Below are 23,912 nucleotides of genomic sequence, written 5' to 3' on the forward strand. Positions count from 1 at the left end.
TTGTGATGATCTTTGATTCATCATGTGACTTTCTCATCACCATCTGGTTGTTGTCAGTGTGTTATAAAGGTACAAAACAGATATTAGGATAGATATATTAACATTATATCAGTTAATGAAATAAATGTTTACTGTAAATTTAAGGGAAATCTGTAAAACCAAAAATGTTACTATCGTATTATTTATGGTACATTTCTGGCAAAAAAATTTTTTACTGTTTTTTTAACCATAAATATCATGGATTTTTTTTTAAGCTTATACCCAAATATAAGCTTTTATTCACATATAAACATTCATGCTGTGGTAAACGGAAGCTCAACCAATGAGGTTCATTCTTGTTCATTCTCATTTTATTGCTTTATATGTGAATAAAGGCTTAAATTAAAATCCATTTAAGGAGTACAGTAAGGATAGACCAATATAGAGTGGTGCAAGTATGACATCACTTTGTAGGCCAAGCGAGTTAGCATTTTAGCACTTCCGGTTCCATCGTCCTGAAGTCAATGTGGTTTTTTTTTATGGCTGAAATAAGGCTCAACAAGCTCAAGACACTTTCACGTTTTATTCTATGACATAAAACACATCAGTGTTACCCCACTCATGATTTTTTTAAAGCTGTTACGTGTCTTGAATAAGGTGGTTGCTAATGCTAACAAGTAGCTAAATGGTACTACAGAGGCGGTGGGGGAGATTAAACGTCATCATGCTGAAAAGGAAAGCTCAGTCCGCTTTACAGGCTCATTATGCTTATAATTGAGATCTTATAAACTAGTCTAACTCAAAATTTCTGGGAAAATGTTTTCGAAAGCTAGCGATGGTGACGCTACCGTGGTGTAGTTTGTTTACAGCCAACCTTTAGCGACTGCATTTAGGCTTTAAAATTCATAAAAGTTGTGTTCATCTGTGTGAAAGTGATTTTGATGGACAAAACATGTAACTGTCATAAACTTTTGTTGATCACAGAGCTTGTTTTTTGCGATAATCCAAAAGCCTATGGAAAAATCCTAATCCTATTGGGTTTTTGTTGAGGGAACCAGTGTGACGCTAACTGCCGATTGGCCTACAAAGTGACATCATTCCTGCACCACTATATCAGATAATATTTCTGTGGCCACATTTGCTCTGACATACTTTTCACTATCCACTTTCAAACTGAGGTTAAAATCACATCTGTTAAACGCTGTGGGTGATCTTCCTTGAAGGGGGTTCGATTGCAACTGTGTCTGTTTTATGTCTTGTTTTCTATTTATTTTCTATATATAATTTTTTTTTCTTTTTTTTTTTCTTTTTTTTAGAAAAGAAAGAAAGAAAGAAAGAAAGAAAGATACTGAGCTGTGGTGCAACAACAACAACTTTAATTCTGGCTCCAACAGCTTCCTCAATGGAAGGGATGCACCGATATGAACATTTTGGCCGATACCGATATTTCTTTATATTTGAAAGCCGATAACCGAGATATCGGCCGATAAATCTAAATCCAAAGTTTTATATAATTTTGAGAGCCTGATTACAAAAACAAAAGTCCCAATGTCCCAAACACACAATTATAACGTTCTCATCTCATGATAATTTTACGTAGCCGATATGTTTCATTTTACTGTATTTTCCTGCTTTGAAGTGATTTCAATCATATTTCAAGCAATTCAAAGCCATCATGGTGAACAGTGCACATCTGAAGCGTCTCAGCTGAAGATAATAATCCATTATTTATCGGCTTTAATATATCGGCCAAATTTTCTTACCAGGCCGATAACGATAACATTAAAAATGAACGCATCAGCCGATACCGATATGGTGGCCGATATATCGTGCATCCCTACATTCTGATTTCTGTAAAATAAATGTTTTTCTTTGTCTCATTTGCCAAAATGACTTATTTATTATTAATTAATGAATCGTATTATTTATTATTCCTGTTTTACTTGCCATAATTAATTTGTAATATGCATTATTCTGCCTTTATTTTATATATATTGTGTAATATTTCGTTCACAAAATGACATGAACAGAACGTGTGCTTGAGATGTGTGTACAAAGACATGAGTTTTGTTGCTGAAAAAGTAGAACGAAAAAAAATGTTTCGCTTACTCGATATTGAACAAAATTCGTACTCTTTTTGAAGAAAAAAGGAGTAGCGTTTGGGTCGGCCAGAAGTCTCTGTGATGTTCTTGTCCCTCCTATGGGGTTTTTAGGCCGTTTTTTTCATTGGACAGTAAGCGGTATAGCACTGTTACACAATGAGGTTTAACACAGTCAAACCTTTAACTCAGGACCCATTTGTTTAACATTACATAAGACGGTCCCTTTCAAAGAAAGCGGTAATTCTTGGAATTAGTCGCATTCTCCTTGTCTATTGTTATATTAAGAACTGCATGCCTTCCTCAAGATTTTAAGATCCACTGAGACTAGCAGCGATAAAGTTTGGGTGCGTGCATTACGGACGATTTGGCTTAATTTAGTCGTTTGTAGCCAGAGGTTAACAGCCACAGACTCTATTAAAAACTGGATGTGGTATGTGTTGAATGTTTTTTCTATTTCATCCTTCATGAGAGGATGTGATTCTGTTAAAGTGAGAAATAACACCATGCAATCACTTAAACTAAGATATTACTCTTGTGGGCTTGCAGCTGCGAGCAGTGAGTTCCAGCTTCAACAACAGTGGCAGCAGTCAAAAGTGGCCACATCAAAAGACTTAAGCTACAAAAAATTTAATTGAGGTTGATTCCGCATTGAAATGACAAATTATTATTAAAGTCCAAAAGCAGAAAGAAGGCATTCTATTGACACACTTCATAACCACACTTCCTTTTTAGACGAGCACACACATCACACAAACACTTCCAGCCAAGCCTAATAAACACACAAACACACAGATCGTTTTCCAACATTCTAAGGTTGCAACAATCAGCTTTGTATGTGTGTGTCATCTGTTTTTGAACCGAGCGCCCGCATGACTAGAGTATTTTGGTCACAGTGCTTAACAGTTTCTTCGTTTGTGTCGTCGGGCTGCCCTCCTTCCTTTTCTTGTGTAACTTGTTAATAAAAAGAAGAACAGCTCTCATAAAGGTAGCGGCATATGAGGCCTTGTGTAATACTGCTTTATCACACCATGCATGGCTGCTCTAACGCTGTTTACACCTCCAGAGGGGGGAAATCCAAGAATTCAACGAGTTTTAGAAGGAAAAAAAATAAGGCATTGATGCTAGGAATTTCTTGGGACTCATAACACACCTTTAAATATAGAATCAAGATGTATTCCAGTCGGATGGGCATGAATACGTCGCATCTTTTGGTTTACTGACGATATTCGGTGGAACTTTGTTTTTATCCAAAGAGGAAGTTAAGCCACGCGACTACTGCAGAAGTAGGCGGAAGGGGAAAAAAATAAGTACAATGTATATGCCACAAGAATAGCACTGTAGTTTCAGAAAATAAAATGGTCTACGGGAAACCATTTTCACTTCACCTTTGTATAATTTTAGACTAGAATCAGCAGAATTTCTAGTTTTTTTTAGTCATACTCTAATTGACTCTTGTTACTAATTATTTTACTCTTTGCACACACACACACACACAACAAGTAGGGCCAGTTTAGCTGCCACAGATTAGATCTTGGCCAGATGTTTTCACTGTTATGACAGTTCATGACAATCACAGAACCAGGTTTAATCCGAGTTAAAGTGGTCAGTCCGTATGAAACTCAAATTTACTTTAGAGAAAATGGCTTAGATTTTAGAGAAGATATTCAGAATAGTGGTCAATTAATATGCATTATTCAGTGAAAATCCAAAAACCAGGATGACTAGTTTCCACCAGAATACCACAAAACAACAGACACTTTCCATGGACAGAGAAACAAAAAGGACCTAAAACTTTAAAAACAAGTAGTCAGAGGGCAACACAAATTTTCACATGGTTTGACGCTATTTTTGAACACGTAAAAAAAAAAAAAAAAAACTCCTCCTCTAATGCATAAAAGGTTATGGGCAACATTAACTGAGAAGGAATGCATTGATGCAACTTGTGAATTCCACTAAAATAGTATATTATCCGGATCCCTTTAGCATTATTTCGCACTCGATGACTGTGACAAACTAATTCTAACATCATTCTAATATTGTATACTAATTAGGATGGATAGTATGAAAATTTGGATTTTATGAAAGTGACCATTATAATGGGGTAATCAAATGCAGGCTAATATAATTAGTTTGTGCTTTTGTTTTTTGTTTTTCATTTTAGCCTTTAGTCAATTTAAAAACAAAAGCATTATTTTTGTTTTTAGATTTTAATCTTACAATGTTAGAACGAAATGTGATTTTAACCACCTTTTTGCACATAATATATTGCATAGCCTACATTACATTCACTATATTTGTTTCCATATCCTTCAATATCAACATTGTTTGTAGGATATCATTGGGCATTATTTTTTTAATAAATACAGATTTTCTTTATCCAAATAGAAAAACGTAGAAAGTACAGAGATCGTATATCGCCATTTAACCAAAAAATACTGAGATATGATTTGTTTTGCCCATATCGCCCAGCCCTAGTCCAATATTTAAATTTTGCTTAAAAAAAAATTTTCTGGTTATTTGCTTATATCTTCATAAAACAGGAGAGTAACTTCATAAAACACTTGACTTGGCATAAACTCCACCCACAAGAATTACAGAACTAATTCCTCCACCTATCAAAATCAAAACTACATCTACGATTTAGACAACATTACAAGTGATTCAATGTAAAAGCTTCACGTTTCTGCGTTGAAACCCTCTGCCTTGCCTAGCTTGCCTCTGCATATCCATAAGCGTATTACTGTAAATGCATTTTCTGTTTTTTTTTTTTTTCTAATTCTCTGGTAATCAGCAGCAGGCCACAGATTGCTCTCCATAGATGCTTGTATTTAACTCTTTTTAGTCACGATGCCCTGCAAAAATATGTACTCTGTATTAGGTCTAAAATGATGAAGAGAGTAAAAAGAGGAGTAAAGTAAATTTTATATTTTATTTTTTTCATAATTTTAAAATGTATGCAATACATATCAATCAACAGATTACATACACTGTAAAAAAAAAAAATTGTTGCCTTCAATTTTTTAAGTACAATCAACTTGGAAAGTCATTTCAACTTAAATTACATTACACTGGCTTTAAAAAAAAAAAAGTTGAATCTAGTATGTTGCTTATAAAAAAAAGCTGAAAATTGCTACACTTATTTTGATGAGTTAAATCATAACTTATTGATCATATGATTTTTTTACAATATACAGTAGGGCTATGTCAAAATTATCGAATGGTTTAGGCTGTTTGTTACATACAGTGAAGGTCAACACCCTAAAGTGATACAGGCCAAAATCCCAACTTTGATGCATTTAAAACTAGTTTTTATCTTGTGCTAATTTTGTTTAAGACACACAAAGATCACGCCCCTAATAGCGCCAATGCTTATAAAACTACTACAGTATTAAAGTTGAAATGATGGTTACCACGGTAACGTGTTTTAAGGGGCCAGCCACAAACTTTGCGTTAGCATCATCATCATCAGCTTGTGGCTGCTCTTATTTACCTCGACTGCCAGCAGATAAAGTAGTCGCACCATCCCAGAAACTCGTCTCTTACCTAATAACAGCAGCCTGTGCGTTTGCTTGTACTCTCTCTTCTCAGCTTTCAGGCTCTTGTCAATGTTTCGACTCCGCTTATTCTCCGCTTTGACCCGCGCCCTCTCCTCCTCTCGCCGCCGTTCCCGGAGCTGCGGGTCACAACTGTCCGAATGGCCGGACTCGGCATCTATCCCGGGGTTCGCACCGGTCCGTCCGCCGGTGTATGTGATGGTCGAATGTGATAACCTAGATCTGAAGCTGTGACACATCCCCATGGCCAATGCTGGGATCCAACCGTGAGGTGCTTAACATCCGAATGGAATAGTCTTGTAGGATAAGAACACCATGATGATGATGATGATGATGATGGATATCCAGGTCAGGTGGAGAGAAGGCTCGCTATTCCCTTACAGCCTTATCGCTCAGGCTTTCCAAAGGTGTCAGTTAGCCTCATCGGATTTTCCCTCAGGTTCTGATATTTACGAGTGGACAGGAGTGAACTTTGACCTGACACGCATAGCGTACTTTTCACTGTTTGTTATTCTTGCTCTACTGTTTCTGGACCCCGCTCCAAGTCCCTCCTTGTCCGCCGGAGCTCTCGCGTGCTGATCTGAGATCAGTTCTCTCTGCCGTAACTTTTGCACAGCGTTAAATTTTCACGAGCAGCAGGGGGAGTCACTCACTCCGTGACGTTGTTTTAAATATGTGTGGCTTCACAGATTATTTTAAGGGAGATGGAAAAACTTTTTCTTAATTAATTACATTATATTATAATTGTGATTAAATTACGTAAGCATAGAAATAAATATTTATATACATTCCTTATAGAACTTACACTTATTGAGTGAAACGTAGAATTTATTTCAATTATTCCCCCCTGGCGGTAATATTATCTTGGTTGTTATTCTTGTTGTATAATGTTGTTGTTCATTGTCAATAAAAAAAAGGTCAATCAGTGACGTCACGTGGAAAAATGCAATCAGAATTTTACAGTTTTGTAAACGATTTATTCTCTTTATCTATTTATAATTGTATTATATAATTGTTATTATTAATATATATTTTTAATTTTGTTATAATCTATTTTATTGTATTCTATTTTATTACGAGCGATAGATAGATAGATAGATAGATAGATAGATAGATAGATAGATAGATAGATAGATAGATAGATAGATAGATAGATAGATACAAAAAAAAATCTATAACATGACTCAGTAAACATCCTGTATGTAGAGGGTCGAAAAAATATAAGTTGTAATAATATCCTGTAGGTGGCGCTATTGTACACCATCATGCAAGTTCATGACAAACTTGACAGAAAGCATCATAAATAGAAGCATACTCGTTCAGACTGAGTGCATGTGTGTGTGTGTGTGTGTGTGTGTGTGTGTGTGTGTGTGTGTGTGTGTGTGTGTGTGTGTGTGTCTGTGTGTGTGTGTGTGTGTGTGTGTGTGTGTGTGTTAGGACAGATGTCACATGTGGAATGAAATAGTCTGAATAAAGTACTGAATATATAAAAGTGAAGCTGACTCTCTTGCCCTTCATCGTTTGCGTTCTCTCATTCCCCCTCTTGTTGCTCTTTCTGTTTGATTTCCCTCACTAATAAAATGACTTGAAATTATGAAAGACCTCATTGTAACTACAGATCAGACACAGTTTGTACAAACACCACATGCAGCACTTTGCTTAATAAATGACCGCTCTTCTGTTTCTTGGAAGGTTGAATAACTCGCACAATAGCTTGCCTTCTGTTCTTAATCTGTTCTACAACATGCCTCATGAATTGACATTATCTAATACAACAGTGCTTCACACTTTCCTTTCACTTTGAGTCTTTTGAACAACTAAGTACTTGTGGTTTATCTTAACTTATATTAATTATGGTTGTTTGGATATTGACAGTCAAGAATCTTCTTAATGAATGATTGAAAGATGAATTACTGAGTTCATGGGTAAAAATAAAATAAAAAGTTCTTGTGAAAACGACTTTGTGCACAACAGTGGCATCTGTTGGTAAAATATAAATCTGCATGTACGCTGGCCTCCAAATTACAATTCCAGACCAATAAGATGTAAAAAATAATAATATATATAAATATACTGTACAGAAATGCCACCTTCAACTGTATAAACTGTAACTCTTGTGGCAGGAAACACTGAGACAATGAGCATGTGGTCTGTCTCTCGACAGTCTGTCACTGCATTGCGACTGATAGGGCCTGCAAGAGTCTTATCATGAAAGCCAGAGACAGTGACTGGTCGAAGCTCACGATGATAGTACTTTGCATCCTGTATTTTACATATTAAAATGTTTAAACTATCCTTAAAAACTTAATAAATACAAGTATTTGGTCATTCGAAGTGTGTTAAACTTTGACCCTACAACACAGTTGTTCTTCACTGAAAACCAACAGTCTCTTCTGCTGGTTTGCTAATTCAGTGTCACAATGACTAGTACGTTATGTGGCATATGGGTGACTCCCTCTTAATGATGTCATCACTGGTATTACACACACAGTGGGCACCTCAGACTCACGGTCAAGGCTATTCCTGCTCTTTCAGCTTGCCTTATTCATCATTATGCGTGAGATTGTTCATCTACAGATCGGACAGTGTGGGAATCAGATCGGCTCTAAGGTGCGATGGTTCAAAATATGTATTTTTGTGTATACTTTTATGATTAGTAGCTGCTTTACCATCTTCAGCTTAACTTGATTCAAGCAAGATACTCTGATGCATGCTTAACAGACAATTGAGCATGCATTTCTTTATTATGAGTATTTATTTGTAGTTTATTTATTAGTTTGTTTTTCTCATACGATTCTTTTATTATTGTTGTAGTTTTTTTTTTGGAGTTTACTGCCATTTTGAACAGTATTCTGCTAATGCCTAAATATTGCAGCAATGGCTTCAGTTATAAGCTATAGCAAAAACTTTTTTGTACTACTTAAAATGTATTTTTAAACTGAGTAAATATTTGAAGTTATGATACGTGCGGTCATAGGGTGTTCACCCTAGTGTGGTCTACTGTAAGATAAGAGACAGAGCCTCCTCTGACGGGCTTGGCCTTCTTTATCATAGAAATGGCCTGTGAATTTCAGAGTGATAGATGCAGTAGAATTGTAGTTTAAACTCAACACATAAGTCAGTTGTTGAATGTCTTGACTGTTTTTGTCATTTGCAATCTACGGTTTCCTTCAGTACTGAAGATATCAGTTTGATCTGGTCAAAATGTAATAAATGGGAGAAAATAATATGATGACTAAGTTTCAAGCTAAAAAATGGTTCAATGTGTTCGCAGTTCTGGGAGGTGATCAGTGAAGAACATGGTATTAACAGAGCAGGAACATATGAGGGCGACATGGACCTTCAGCTGCAGAGGATCAATGTGTACTTCAGTGAAGCACATGGTATGCAGACCTACACATTACCATATTATCTTAAAATATGTCTGTGCCATTGTTTTGTCTGAAGATGCATACCAGTAATGTTTTTTTCCCCATAAGGCACATTTCTGTCAGGACCACTATCGTCAAATACGATTGGCAATTGCACACAGTTAGGATTGGCGGTATGGTTCTGTTCTGGGCAAGAACTCCCTGCTCATATACAGCCTAGCATGGATTAGAGCAGCGATAACCCTCCTTAGGGAAACAGAACAGAACCAACATGAATGTATTGCAGATATCAGTAATTCAAGATTTTAAAGTACAACATAATTTGAGAATTTATTCTGATTCAAGGGGAATCAGAATGCCATCCTGACTGCACGAGAGGAGGAGCTGGGGAGGGAGGAGGGTAATAAGCTCCTGAGAAACGCGATAGCTGCTGATAATACTGAAGGAGCTTATATATGAATACAGTGATAGGCGTCGTATTCTTAGGTAGACGTGGATCAGCTGAGTGTCAGCTGATGTGAGCTTGACTAACTTGACCTGCCAAAACGGACGCTACGCTTAATTTGTAAAAGCTACTTAAATGCCCTAATTATACTAAAGTCTAATCCTGGCTTAATCTAAACCCTCTCTGTGAAATCAGGCCTACATGTTTCTGTTTGTGTTCAGTGGTTACTAAAAGTTTTTTTTTAATCAACTGCAATGACATTTTTAGTGCATAAATAAATGTCTGTATTATATAACATAGTATATGTGTGTAACATTAAGACTAGTATTAGGTTGTATTTTGTGATTTTATTTTGTATTGCATTGCATTTTGCAATCAGGGGCAATGCATCTTGTGTTCATTTAAATGCATTTTTGTTGTTACTGTAAATGGTGTGTTTTATATTGTAAGAACCATTCTCAGCTGTCTTTATCTGGTAAGTGGCGCAGTCTTGCAGTCGAGGTACACAGTAACTTCCTGTAACAAAATTCTCAGTGACTGAGATGTTTCATTGCCTGTCAGGTGGCAAATATGTTCCAAGAGCATTGTTAGTGGACCTGGAGCCAGGCACTATGGACAGCGTAAGGGGCAGCCTCATAGGACAGCTCTTCAGACCGGATAATTTTATACACGGTGAGTCAATAATCATCTACAATATGACCACAATTTAAGTAACCACCACTCTAAAATCGATTGACAGAAGAGTTGATTCGGGAACATTTTTAACCTGGCACCATAACGTCATTCCTGATGCTGTTTTCTCTCTGTAAATATAAAGGCAGTTCTGGAGCTGGCAATAATTGGGCCAAAGGTCACTATACTGAGGGCGCAGAACTTGTGGAGCAGGTTGTGGATCGTGTCCGTAATGAAGCGGAGAGCTGCGACTGCTTGCAGGGGTTCCAGTTCGTCCACTCTCTAGGTGGTGGCACTGGTTCGGGAATGGGTACCTTGATTATCAATAAGATCCGAGAGGAGTACCCCGACCGCATCATGAATAGTTTCAGCATAATGCCCTCGCCGAAGGTCTCCGATACTGTAGTGGAGCCGTATAACGCGACCCTATCAGTTCACCAGCTGATTGAGAATACAGATGAGACGTTTTGTATTGATAACGAAGCGCTGTATGATATCTGCTTCCGCACTCTCAAGCTCACAACGCCAACTTATGGAGATCTCAACCACCTCGTATCCCTCACCATGAGCGGGGTCACAACCTCCCTCCGCTTCCCAGGTCAACTGAACGCTGACCTTCGGAAGTTGGCCGTCAATATGGTGCCCTTCCCGCGTCTCCACTTCTTCATGCCTGGTTTCGCTCCTCTCACAGCACGTGGTAGCCAACAATACAGTGCCCTAACGGTGCCCGAGCTCACCCAGCAGATGTTCGACGCCCGTAACATGATGACCGCGTGCGACCCGCGTCGAGGACGCTATCTGACAGTGGCGGGCATTTTCCGTGGACGCATGTCCACTAAGGAGGTTGATGAGCAGATGCTCGCCATTCAGCAGAAGAACAGCAATTACTTCGTGGATTGGATCCCTCACAACGTCAAAGTCGTTGTTTGTGATATCCCGCCACGAGGCCTCAAAATGGCCTCCACATTCATCGGAAACAACACCGCCATCCAGGAGATATTCAAGCGCATAGGGGAGCAGTTTTCGCTCATGTTCCGACGCAAGGCCTTCCTGCATTGGTACACGGGGGAGGGCATGGATGAGCTGGAGTTCACGGAGGCGGAGAGCAACATGAATGATCTGGTTTCAGAATACCAGCAATATCAGGATGCCACAGCCGATATGGATTACGACGCAGAAGATGAAGTGACAGAAGAGGAGGGCCTGCCATCAATAGTACACAGCACTCGAGTAGAGATTGAGACTGAGGCAGTCGCTGAAACTTCTGACAGCGAATGATGCGAGGGCTTTAGTGAATATGGCACGAGTGGATGTGATTGTGTCAAGAGTGAGATCATTCAGTGGCCACAAAAAGTATTTAGACACTTAAGATAGCCTTAAAATGGATGTTATGAATTACATTGCATTAGATATAGGGGCATCTGAACTTCAAATATGATAATCGCAGTGTAATTTTGAACATCTCTTCAACATTTACAACCTATTGAAATGTATTTTTGTTTTTATATTTTATGTAATTCAATGACACTGTTCCTCAAGTGTTCAAATACTATTTGGAGCCACTGTACATAGCAAACTGTGAAATATTTCTGATCTCCAGGAGAAAATTATGAATTACACATAAGACATAGAAAAGATTCAAAATTCAAAAATAATTTTCTAATATTTTAAATATTTTTCCAAGCAGATGTACACTACTGTTCAAAGGTTTGGGGTCGGTCAGATTTTTGTAATTTGTTATAAGTCTCTTATGCTCTCCAAGGCCTCCTTTATTTGATAAAAAAAATACAGTAAACAGTAATAATGTGAATTTATTATAAATGTTGAAAAGAGTTATACTGCTTAATATTTTTGTGGAAACCTTTGAAATTCAAATCTTTTGTAATATTATAAAAGTAAACATTGTAATTATAAACCTTTGATCAATTCAATGCATCCTTATTGAAAAAAGTAATAATTAACTGAACCCAAACTAACAGTAGTGTGTAGTATATTGTAAAACTATATATATATATATAAAATGTTGATTGTATTGTGACTGGAGACCACAATCATATTTCTGTATGTCCTGTAATAATGAAAATCTACAGACATTTAAGAGAAAGAAACTTAAAGTCAAAACTGGTTTTCATTTGTGTGGTGTAATACTATATAGAGGCTTTTAAAATCTTCTGTAATTTCTTTTTTTATATTCAACAGGCTATATTTCTGTTTTTGTTACTTTTGCTCATCCTTTAATAAAAGCATGTTATTAATATAAAACAATTAAAATTAAAACAAAATTTACTCTGCATAGTACTGCATAGTACTTCACTATTCATAATGCTAAGAACTTTTATTTTCCTTTTCATTGTCAATTATGTCATGCACACATCAGTTTTCATTTATGAAAGAAAAAAAAAGTTTTTTTTGGACACCAGTAAGCAACAAACTATTCAATTTAAGAGGTTTTACATAATGCAAACACTGTCATATTTTAATAAAATACTAAATACAATAATATATGGAAATCCTGCTGCTTTTTTATCACATTTCTAGTTAAACCTGATGTATACTGTAATACCCTCCTTGTATAGCCTGTGAAATATTAATTATATACAAAGAGCATTGATAAGCCAACTCTGTCCACATCTTATGCCGAGAACATTTTACTAAAGCTTTAAATAACTATCACACGTGTGTGTGGACATTGTCAGTACTACTTACATATAACAAGCAAAACTGACATGATAAATTGAAAGTAATGCACACATTTTGCCCAATGCACGCTTGCTCTTTAGACCAAGAACACACAGAGTGAAGACCGTTTAGTTTGAGACTCATAATTTATTATCAAAAGAATACAGCTATTTTCATTCAATCAACATAACTGCGGGTCTTGTTGTAAATCCGACAGAGAATGTATATGGAGAAGTAGGGATTGCAGGGTGTAATTGCAGCTCCTACAAAAAAAAAAGCAGAAAAGAACATCAATCATAACATATATCTTAGATAAAACATGGGACTAAAAAATTATGTCTAAATGGTCAGTTAATGCATCACTTTCTACAACAGCAGAACAGTTCAGATAAACACTTGAATTGTTTAAAGGCATAAGGGACTCACATTATGCAGTCTTGATTTTAGTGACCTTCACATTGGTTTCTGCGTGTTTAAGCGCCTCGACTCTGATCTGTGGCTTCAGTGCTGCCCGCAAGACCCTGGCGCAGATAGCCGAGTACCTGATGTAACTGAAATGACAAGACAAATATTAGATTACACAATAACTAAAAAAAAAAAATTTATATGTGAATTATATATGTGAATTTTGATTCAAATTCAAAATGACACCACTACTACTAAAGTCAAATGCATAGCTGTATAGAGCAAGGCCAAACCAAATTAACAGCAGCTTTATAACTTCACGGACCACAAAGCAATTAAAATAGAAATTACACAGCTTTTACGTAGTTTAATGTTAATGGTACCTCAGCCCTGCTTGTCTCCAGTAAGCGACCATTTTTCCGTGCAAATGTGTGTCTTTCGTCTGTCAAGCGCTGCTGTGCGATTTGATCAAGGACGAGGACAAGGCCTGTGCGTACACCGGAACTCACGTCATAGGCCAGCGTACAGTCGCATTGGTTGGCAAACCTGCCAATCATTTATTCTGACCACGGAGTAGAGTAAATTTTCAAAGCGAAAGGGTCACATTTTTGTGTAATAATATTTTAATTATAGAAAATAAAAACTGTAGATTTTTTTAATAAAAAAAGTTGCTCCAGGTTTTGTGGCATTTAAAATTGATTTAAAAAAAAACTATTAGCGTGAAAAAAAAGTCCCTTTAAACTCTCACTCTCTTTCTCTCGTTATATATAACATTTAATATAAAATTCAAACGTATTTTGAGTATACATATAATATTTAAACAATCGTATTTATTGTCCGATAATTCTACATAAATTAAACATTACTAGATATTTAATATGACATAAGAATTTGTTTAAATCAGAAGGTTATTTTATTTAGTAGGAACGACCCGATTTGACGGATGGTTTTGTTTCAATTTGTTTGCGTAAGATTTCATAAAACCTGATTGTTCATACACTTATGACCTATCAATATTCTATTTAATAATAATAATAATAATAATAATAATAATAATACATGCTTTAAACCCTACATTATTGTTTAAAATCATTTATAAAATGTAGTAAATTTAGTTAAAAAACATTTGATGTATATGGAACCTTCCTAGTATTATAAACGTATAATATGATTTTTCTTAAAACATGCCACCACCCATTTGTTAACAACGTGACATTTTTTTATTATTAATGCCTTAAACCAGAACAATACAATGAGAGAGACATATTCATTCAAAGTAAAATAAATAAATAAATAAATAAAGTAAAATATAATAAAATAAAACTGTGCAAGAGGACAAGGACAAAATTATAATAGACACAAAGAAAAGGGTTTCACTTTATACAACAACATACCTGCTTAAAATGTTATAAGCTCTAATTGCCTTTTTACTTGTGCAATTACACGAAACAGAACAATAAAGCTCATTGAAATCATTTTTAAAGTAAGAAAAATTTGGTTTGGAATCAGACCATTTCATTTTATGAATGTGAAACCTTCCCATTAATATTAACGATTGTTTGAAGTGTGCCTTATCTTTCTCAATTCCATGATCATTGAAGTTTATTATGTCAAATCCACCCAGCTGCAAAACAATGTTCAATTTAATCAAATGCTCCACATCAATCCAAAACATTAAGTATATTTTATAATGTAGTTATTTGAGACTCTTATTTTGTAAAATAGTTAAGAACGTGACAGAAACATGGACAGGACGGAAGACTCACGATACGCCATGACGTGAGTCATGTTCTTGTGACGTGATGATGTCATGCGGCCTGGGTTAGAGAAGAGGAAGCAGAAAAAACAACAAGAAGCCTGTTGAGTCAGTGACAGATAGAAGACACTCTGAGGTGACCAGGCCAGACTAGTAGTCACAAAATCAATCCTTGCTGTCGTCCCGAGGGCAAAATGTCTTTGTTTGGGAAGTTATTTGGTAGCAGTGGAAAAGGGGGTAAATCTGCAAGCCCTCAAGAGGCTATCCAGCGACTGCGAGAAACAGAAGAAATGTTGACCAAGAAACAGGAATTCCTGGAGAAAAAGATCGAACAGGAGCTTGTTACGGCCAAGAGGAACGGAACGAAGAACAAAAGAGGTGAGAGATGAACTGGCTCACCTGGCATAGATTAGCTGGGTAAATCAGGTTAGGTTTGGCAGTGTGAAATGAGCTGTGTGTGTGTGTGTGTGTGTGTGTGTGTGTGTGTGTGTGTGTGGTTGTCACAGCTTCGCGTGCTTATTAGTTTAGCTTTTTGGATTTTTTATGTTGTGTATTAGACAATTGAATTAACTAAAGAATGTGTATTGTAAACGAAATAATATAGCCTAATTAACGGACTAATGAACAGAACTAGTCATTCAGAGCTCTCATAGATAACGGGGGTAACGTACGTTATATGTGATATGTTTTATTTAGGAATTATTTAATTTGATCAATTCTCTCCATCAGTTCACCTTTGACCTGCCCTGGTATCCATGGTCATGATAGTTGACTCAGGGACTTTCCTCCAGAAGAGCTTCAAACCAAAATAAAGGCAATAACATACAAATTTATTCATCAATGTTATCCTGTAAATGCAGCCGTTAGTAGATATTATGCATAACGTATGTGACAAATGTACGTTACTTTCTGCAATACATCTGATATTGATTCGCTCTCTCATTTTTGGATTGACTTTAAAATGGACAAGTCAGACATTTTTTAAAAAGCTTACTTTACTTTACTTTATTTACAAAACCCAAACTTTTCTGAAAAACTAAATTACATAATTAATCTTTTAATTATTTTACGTTTTCAAGTCAAGAATAGCTCAAAACACCATTCTCAAATTCATGTTATGGCCCACGTTAACTTTGTTTGCTTGATTTGATGTGTTTATTCTGTATTATAAGTGTTTTATTGTTCTTTCTCACATTCTCTGAACTGTTATTTTCTGATTTGACTGTTACTAGTGCTTAACTAAATACATTTTTTTTTTAAAGTGCTAGAAACTGACCGTCTGCTCAACATAAAATCAACAAATTGTGATAGATCAATATGCCTTTGCCCTGGTTTCCATTAGTGTCCCTTTCAGACTGTGCAAATGATGTAAACACAATTACAAGAAGGCTGTTTTTTTCTTTTTTCTTTTTCTGTCCCATCCATACTACTAGGGAAATCCAGAGATAGCTTCATAAATGATTTCAGTACAATGGCAGGGCCACATTACAGAGCCATCTCTGTTGTGAGGCCTGTAACTCAACTCCACATTTAAAGTCCCCAGAACAGAGGTAATCAATAATTGATCTGATTATCCCTACGAGGGCTTCTGGGACACGACAGGTGACGAAGCTGATGGTTTATGACTGCTAGGGGTGTGGGACTGATGTGTGGTCATAGTTCACACTTCCAATGCCTTCATGGAAAAAGTGTTTTGAGTCATAACCTTTACGTCGGGTCAGAGGTGACGTCTTTGGGAATGGCCTTTTTGAACGTGCTCGTGATGTTAGAGTCTTTTGAGGGTTTTATTGTGTTGCAGATTGCAAACCTGATACATTCAGGTCACATTCCATACATTGCACAAAAACAGCTGCTGTTTTCTCTTCTACATGTGAATTGACAACTCAAATCACTGTTTTGTCAAAAATCTTCAAATCTGTTGAAAGTAAAACTGTAACATGTTTGTGAATTGACTTTTTATGGGTGATTCTCACAAAGAACATGGTCTGAAAAATACCTTTTGTGTGTGTGTTTGACGTTACATTCAAAACTATTATCCTAATGTCACCCTGATTTAACTAAATAAATAAATTAATATAGATAAATTAGAGGCAACTACACACATAAAGAGTGTTATTTTAGTGTCATTGATATACTATTATAGTTTTTGTTAATATTTAGATTTTTCTGTTTTCCTTTAAGTTTTAGAAGTTGTCATTTTAATATGTTTTTTAAAAATATGTCTCTAGTTTTTTATTAATTACTGGTTTTAGTTTAATTGTAGTTTGTTATTTTAGTACTTAAGCTAAAAAAACAAGTGAAATGGTGCATTGGCTACTAGTTTTTTTAATACATATCTTATTTCAGTTAATGTTTATTTTGTTTCAAATTACGCACATTTTTATGGTTTTATTTTTAGTTTAGTTAACGATAATAACCCTACTTATAAACTATTTAAAACTAAGACAATACATTTCAATTTATGGTAATGAGAATGGGTAGTTTTTGCATAATAATTTATAAAAGAATGTCACAATACAAAAAAAAAATCATAATGGTCATAAAATAGGCTTTAAGCAAAATATAATTTCTTTATATAATGTCTTTCTTGTCGTCTTTTTTTCTTTCTTGTCCTGGTTATGTTCTTGACAAGCGTTTGCAGGTTTCACCTTTACAAGAAAAGCATATCTGTACGTGTCATTAATGCATAATTAGGCTGCCAACCACGTTCTCGCTAGAAAGCAACAGGCCCTTTTCCTCTTTTTTTTGCAGCTCACTTGCCTGATTAAGTTTGGTGAGTGCGCCTCATTTAACCGCACCTGTACTGAGTCCCTAACTCTGCACCACTGCTTCCCTGACAAATCATTTTGAAAACCTCTGCTCATAATTTTGATTTAGTACTGGGATTCTGGGAATCATACACTCTGGAATTTTCACTTTACCTTTTGCTGTAGTTTTTATTTTTCTGGGCAAGCAATTTCTTACTAAAGCATCTTGACAAATATTGTGGCCAAATCCCTGGGTTCTGGGTAATCGCAGGACTGGCCGCCGATAATGCATGATGCTAAATAGTAATTGAAATAAAGGAGTTTCAAATAAAATCAATAGACCTGTAATTACATACAGTAGTACTCTTTTAAATAAACCCCAGATTTAATGTTCTGCAATAATATTCCATGGGGTTCCCAAATTCTCTGTATTTTGTGCTTTAATCGTAACATTTACCTTTCTTCCTTTTTGAAACAGCTGCATTACAGGCACTGAAGCGTAAGAAGCGCTACGAGAAGCAGTTAGTCCAGATTGATGGCACCCTTTCTACCATTGAGTTCCAGCGGGAGGCGCTAGAGAACGCGCACACCAACACTGAGGTCATCAAGAATATGGGCTATGCTGCCCAGGCCATGAAGGCTGCCCATGACAACATGTGAGGAGTTTCTTTTTCTTTTCTTTTCTTTTTATCAGCGCTTCCCTTTCCTTTCCAGAGGCCTCTCTGTTAGCCTCGCTGTGGCAAGGTTTTGGGTTTATCATAAACAAGTCAAATTTACCAATGCAAGCTATTGGGATTATGGTACTTTGAAATGGGATATAGCTAAATTAAATGTTAAAGGGATAGTTCACCCAAAAATGAAAATTCTTGTCATCATTTACTCACCCGCATGTTGTTCCAAAACTGTAAGACTTTCGTTCGTCTTTGGAACAAAAATGAAGATCTTTTTGATGAAATTTGAGAGCTTTCTGTCCCTCCATTGACAGCAACGCTACTGACACTTTGACGCTTCAAAAGGTTCATAAAGACATCGTAAAACTAATCCATATAAATTGAGTGGTTTAGTCCAAATTTTCTGAAGAGACTTGATCGCTTTATATGATGAACAGATTTAATTTAGGCTTTTATTCACATATAAACATTCATCAACTCACACATCAGTTGTGGTAAACGGAAACTTCGCTTGACGTGCGAGAAACAATGAGGTTCACTCTCGTGTTACGCAGCACGTTTGAGCTTCAGCAAGAACCAATGAGGTTCATTCTCGTGTTGGCGGGACAGAATGGAGGGACCGAAAGCTCTCAGATTTCATAAAAAAGATTTTCATTTGTGTTCTGAAGATGAACGAAAGTCTTAGGGGTTTGGAACGACATGAGGGTGAGTAAATGAGGACAGAATTTTCATTTTTGGGTGAACTATCCCTTTAAATATATTGGCAGGAGATCATAAAGTTGAGTTTATAATTCAGTCTGTTGTCTGTGTACCTTCAGGGACATCGACAAAGTGGACGAACTTATGCAGGACATCACAGAACAGCAGGAGCTGGCACAAGAAATTTCAGACGCAATCTCAAAGCCTGTTGGATTTGAGGGATTTGATGAAGTAAGATTAAAGCAAGCACACTTCTCAATTTTCGGGAGGCAACGTTTACACCTGAGATGCTAACATTGACTAGCCTGACTACGTCAGACTTCCTACTTCCGCTCAATTTCATTTCGCTTCTGTATTCAGTCTGAGAAAGCGTAATAGCTTTCCGTTTTCTCCGGCCTGAAAACAGCCGGCCAATCAACGAACAGAGGGCGGGCTGAGAGCCGTGACGTAGACACTGATTGGACCGTGGATGCGTAGATTTACTTCACATAATCTGCAAAAGTCGTTCACAGCCATGTTCACTCCGGTATTTCGCTCGATGGTTTTGTTTTCGCATCATACATGTGTTTACAGTGGAAGTTAGATGCGGCTGAGCATGCGCATAACACACGCCATAACCAAACGTTATGTGATTGGCTTACGGGAACCAATGATTTTAAACTTCCGACAAGCGCCCCCCCCCGCGAGAAAGAAAACGCTTTTCAATTATGATATGCCAGACTCTGTCTACGAAGCAAAGCGAAGTAGCAGAGTTTGGTATTACCAGGCTAAACATTGACAAGTACTCTCCCCAAACTTTTGATGTGTAGTGTATTTAGTGATGTACATCCGCTTAAATCCAATCACAAGTGGTCACATTTGAGAGGCATGTAGTACTAGGTATAAACAGATGTGTGTTGTTTCAGGATGAGCTGTTAGCTGAACTGGAAGAGCTGGAGCAAGAAGAGTTGGATAAGAACCTTCTGGAGATCGGAGACAATGTACCACTGCCAAACGTGCCCTCTACATCCTTACCTTCCAGACCAGGTACAAAAACACACAACACACACACACACACGTACGTTTGTTTCACTATATTAGTGAGGACATTGCATAGACTTCCATTGATTTTTTCTGATCAGATTAATGATATTTTCTATGGCCTAACCCAACCCCTACCCTTAAAGGCAGGAATACACTGTGTGAGTTCAGACACTCGGGAGGTCGTTTGCACACGTTGCGATTCTATTAACCTGATAATTTTAACCAAAGCAGCTGGTACACAGCAATCACATGAGCTTTCTTGCTAAACACAGAGACTGGAGCTTTCAATGTTGCTGATATAGCTGTAGATAGAAACAAGAAAGAAAATAAAAAGACGAGTGCGCAAATGATTTGGTAGATTGCAGAGAACAACACAGCCATTCCCTACAACAAAAACAACTAGAGAGTGTATTTGTGTGTGTGTCAGTGTATGCGCACGCTGTAGGGTTGCAGCCACTGGGCTATAATAATATTCATAGATCTAGCCTATGTGACGTGGTTGTGTATGATCTGGCAATAGGGGACAGCATATACACTGGTCAAAACTTTACACTGGCTCGTAATTCCTCTCACACAATGCGAGCCACGACCATAAGAGCATCAATGATTTCCACACGCTTTCTCCCAAGAGAAAAAAATCTTCTGTCTCTCGTACATCAGCAAAAATCTCACCGTGAGTGCCTGTTTGTGGACAGTGTGTCATGCTGCGTATGAGACTGTTAGGGAGAGATTTTTAATTGTAACTGATCATAAATTAATAAATAGTAACTAATAAATAGTAATTTTTCTATCACTCAAATCGTGTCAAATAATTTCTGCCACTGCAAATCATTCCTTTAGACTCCTGCAAATGTATTTACAATGGGCCTGTATTAAAGGGATACTCCGTTTTCGAATCCATCCACTTTTAGCATAGCTTAGCATAGATCATTGAATCGGACAAGACCATTAGCATCTCTCTCAAAAAAATGACCAAAGGGTTTCGATATTTTTCCTATTTAAAACTTGACTCTTCTGTAGTTACATCGTGTACTAAGACCGACGGAAAAATGAAAAGTTGCGATTTTCTAGGCTGATATGGCTAGGAACTATACTCTCATTCCTGCGTAATAATCAAGAAACTTTGCTGCCGTACCATAGGGCTAATGAGTAGTGATAATGAGTAGTCAGGCGTAATGATATGACGCAGCGCCTGAAAATAGTCCCCAGCTCGGGAACTTCCAACGTGACCGGGACTAAGTTTGTCTAACCTATTAGACCTATTTTCAGGCGCTGCGTCATATCATTACGCCTGCTGGTCTCATGGTACAGCAGCAAAGCTTCTTGATTATTACGCAGGAATGAGAGTATAGTTCCTAGTCATATCAGCCTAGAAAATCGCAACTTTACATTTTCCGTCGGTCTTAGTACACGATGTAACTACAGAAGAGGCAAGTTTTAAATAGGAAAAATATCAAAACTCTTTGGTCATTTTTTTGAGAGAGATGCTAATGGTCTTGTCCGATTCAATGATCTATGCTAAGCTATGCTAAAAGTGCTACCGCCAGACCCGGAGATCGGCTGAATGGATTCGGAAACGGTAAAACTCAACTGTTTAACTCTGGGGGAGTTGTAAAATGAGCCTGTTTCCCAAAAAAGTGGAGTACCCCTTTAAATGCAGTTTTTGAATGTCTTTTTATGCTTGCAGCAAAGAAGAAAGAAGAAGAGGATGAGGATGACATGAAAGACCTGGAGGCATGGGCTGCCAATTAATGCTTGTTCTGCTCCGCCGAAACCCATACACACTATACAAGGCATAAACCTCACTCCGATACCAGTTACTAAAGGACCTGGAAGGACTCTTCAGTATGTTACAGTATGTTGTCTTTGTGTCTAAAATAGGTTAATATATAAACACACACGAGAGGAAAACAAAAACATCAATGCAAACGCTCAAAAAAAGAACAGATCTCCACCAGGCTTACAGTCGACACACTCATCTAAGCAAGTCTGAGATTTCTCCTGGTTTCTCCTCATCTCTGGACTGTTCTGACATGAAAAAGGCTTGTTGTAGATCAGTGTTTGTGTCCGTTACCTGTACTCATATATTTTCAGACTTCCGTCTCAAGGAATCCTCCGCTTGCTCCAAGAAACCAATACACACGGAAACCCTTTGCACGCAGGGCACGTTTTACGTCATGTTTTTTGGAGCGAACATGTGGTATGTTACGAGTTTATATCACTAAAAACGCATTGTTCACATGCACGCAATCAAGTTCTGTTAAAAGCACTGTAAGCCCTTTTTGATTCTGTGCATCGAGCATTTCAGATATTGATACAAGTGTAGGTGCTTCCCGCGTACAAGAACCGTACTGCCCACGGGACGTCCTATATCAGCACTTAGGCTTTATGACTACAAGACCTGGTCTCCATTTTGGGGCTGAGGTGGGCATGAAGTTGTCGCGATCCTCCTCTTGAACATGCATCAAGTTTGGGTGGTGAGAGGCTTCTACTGTACATAGCATCTCTCTTTAATGGCATGATGGTTTACGGTCTCCTGACAGCATGGGATTCCTATATTGAATAGGTGTCTTCACTCAAGAATCATGTGCTGTATTTGAGATAGTTCAGAAATACTGGCTTGTGACTCCAAGATATCTTCACACTAGAAGTGGTTTATTGAAATGTGTGTTGTATTAGGGGGGAAAACGACTCGGCTCGTTGTAGGTTTCAGACGTTTGTCTTATTTTTGAGGTGTGAATGCATTCAAACGAATTTCTACCAGGACAGACAGCACAGATTAATGTAATATCATGCTATATTTTACAAAGGTCACTATTATGATGTTCTGGTACAGTGTTTTTTTTTGTGTGTTTTTTCCCCCCCCTCTCCTAAGAATCTATAAAAACATTTATTTATCAGACTCTGAAGGTTTCATTGACATTGTTTATTGTTTGTTTGTCTTTTTGACACTCGTTTATTGTCCTTCTCTGCCTTTCAACCTTACACCTACATTAAAGTTTTGCCAAATTAACACTTCTCTGGATTTTTATTTGCCCATTAGATGTTCGTTGTCATTATTTTCGTGCATTTCAAAGCATCACTGTTCAGCTTGAAAACATGTTTTTGACTATTGAATATTGAAATATGTATTTGTAGAAATAGTATCACCAGACAAGAGGCCTGAGAGTATATCTTTTTTTATTTTAAAATACCCACTGTTCTGTTACATGCATACAGTCAGAAATCTTTTAGAGACAATAATGGAATATAATATATTATGGTACTTTTCTGTTTGTTTCTTGCAGTGGAAAGTACAATGAAGATTTTGAAGCAACATGCTTTCTGTAGTAATGGAAACTGATTTGCACAGGATGTGAAAGACAAGCTTTTAATACATTTGTATGTTTTCATTATATTGTAGGTGCTGGATTTGTCATTGTTATATCACTATCATAATCTCATTTATTGTTATTAAAATATTTTTACTGAGTTTCCTAGTCCTGGTACATGACTTCAGCACAGTAAGAACACATATATGAAAAAGTTCATCCATATGCAATATGGATTCAAATTTTGGGTCTGTAAGATTTTCTTAAAGAAATTAATACTTTTATTCAGCAAGGACAGATTAAATCGATAAAAAGTGACAGTAAAGACATTTATAATGTTGCATGGATTTCTATTCATCAAAGAGTCCTGAAAAAAATCCATCACGGCTTACACAAAAATATTAAGCAGCACAACTGTTTTTTTTAACATTGATAATGAGCAGCAAATCAACATATTAGAATGATTTCTGATGGATCATGTGACACTGAAGATTAAGA

The 23,912-nt window shown here is 36.9% G+C and overlaps 4 protein-coding genes across 6 annotated transcripts in view; 2 read left to right on the forward strand and 2 right to left on the reverse strand.

Annotated features, from left to right (window-relative positions):
- gnas (GNAS complex locus) overlaps window positions 1-6,211 on the reverse strand; it is a 39,040-nt gene extending 32,829 nt beyond the window's left edge. The window contains exon 1 of one of the 2 annotated variants that reach the window (XM_084426510.1): window positions 5,625-6,211. In XM_084426510.1, coding sequence (XP_084282636.1) covers window positions 5,625-5,880 — 256 coding nt within the window. In that variant the 5' untranslated portion in view covers window positions 5,881-6,211. The remainder of the gene's footprint in view (window positions 1-5,624) is intronic. The other variant, XM_084426511.1, reaches the window with a different exon arrangement.
- A 1,883-nt stretch (window positions 6,212-8,094) lies between these two features.
- On the forward strand, window positions 8,095-11,763 carry tubb1 (tubulin, beta 1 class VI). The gene is made up of 4 exons (XM_084426627.1): window positions 8,095-8,245; window positions 8,910-9,018; window positions 10,013-10,123; window positions 10,269-11,763. Exons 1-4 carry the CDS (start codon window positions 8,189-8,191, stop codon window positions 11,399-11,401), a joined length of 1,410 nt encoding a protein of 469 aa, XP_084282753.1. The 5' UTR covers window positions 8,095-8,188; the 3' UTR covers window positions 11,402-11,763.
- A 1,166-nt stretch (window positions 11,764-12,929) lies between these two features.
- Window positions 12,930-13,732, reverse strand: atp5f1e (ATP synthase F1 subunit epsilon). The gene is made up of 3 exons (XM_084426628.1): window positions 13,591-13,732; window positions 13,229-13,353; window positions 12,930-13,065 (listed from the first exon to the last, which is right to left on the reverse strand). The coding sequence occupies exons 1-2, from the start codon at window positions 13,620-13,622 to the stop codon at window positions 13,230-13,232; spliced, it is 156 nt and encodes a 51-aa protein (XP_084282754.1). The 5' UTR covers window positions 13,623-13,732; the 3' UTR covers window positions 12,930-13,065; window position 13,229.
- A 1,191-nt stretch (window positions 13,733-14,923) lies between these two features.
- On the forward strand, window positions 14,924-23,116 carry chmp4ba (charged multivesicular body protein 4Ba). Of its 2 annotated transcripts, none has more exons than XM_084427066.1 (5): window positions 14,924-15,341; window positions 18,189-18,366; window positions 19,200-19,311; window positions 19,986-20,106; window positions 21,791-23,116. In XM_084427066.1, the coding sequence occupies exons 1-5, from the start codon at window positions 15,158-15,160 to the stop codon at window positions 21,853-21,855; spliced, it is 660 nt and encodes a 219-aa protein (XP_084283192.1). In that variant the 5' UTR covers window positions 14,924-15,157; the 3' UTR covers window positions 21,856-23,116. The 2 variants fall into 2 exon arrangements, 1 of the variants encoding a protein (XP_084283192.1); XR_014629496.1 differs by having other exon boundaries at window positions 15,017-15,341; window positions 19,200-19,369; window positions 19,847-20,106.
- Window positions 23,117-23,912: the final 796 nt, after the last annotated feature.

Source organism: Rutilus rutilus (genome assembly GCF_951802725.1).
Source record: "Rutilus rutilus genome assembly, chromosome: 12".
Taxonomy (NCBI): Eukaryota; Metazoa; Chordata; class Actinopteri; order Cypriniformes; family Leuciscidae; genus Rutilus; species Rutilus rutilus.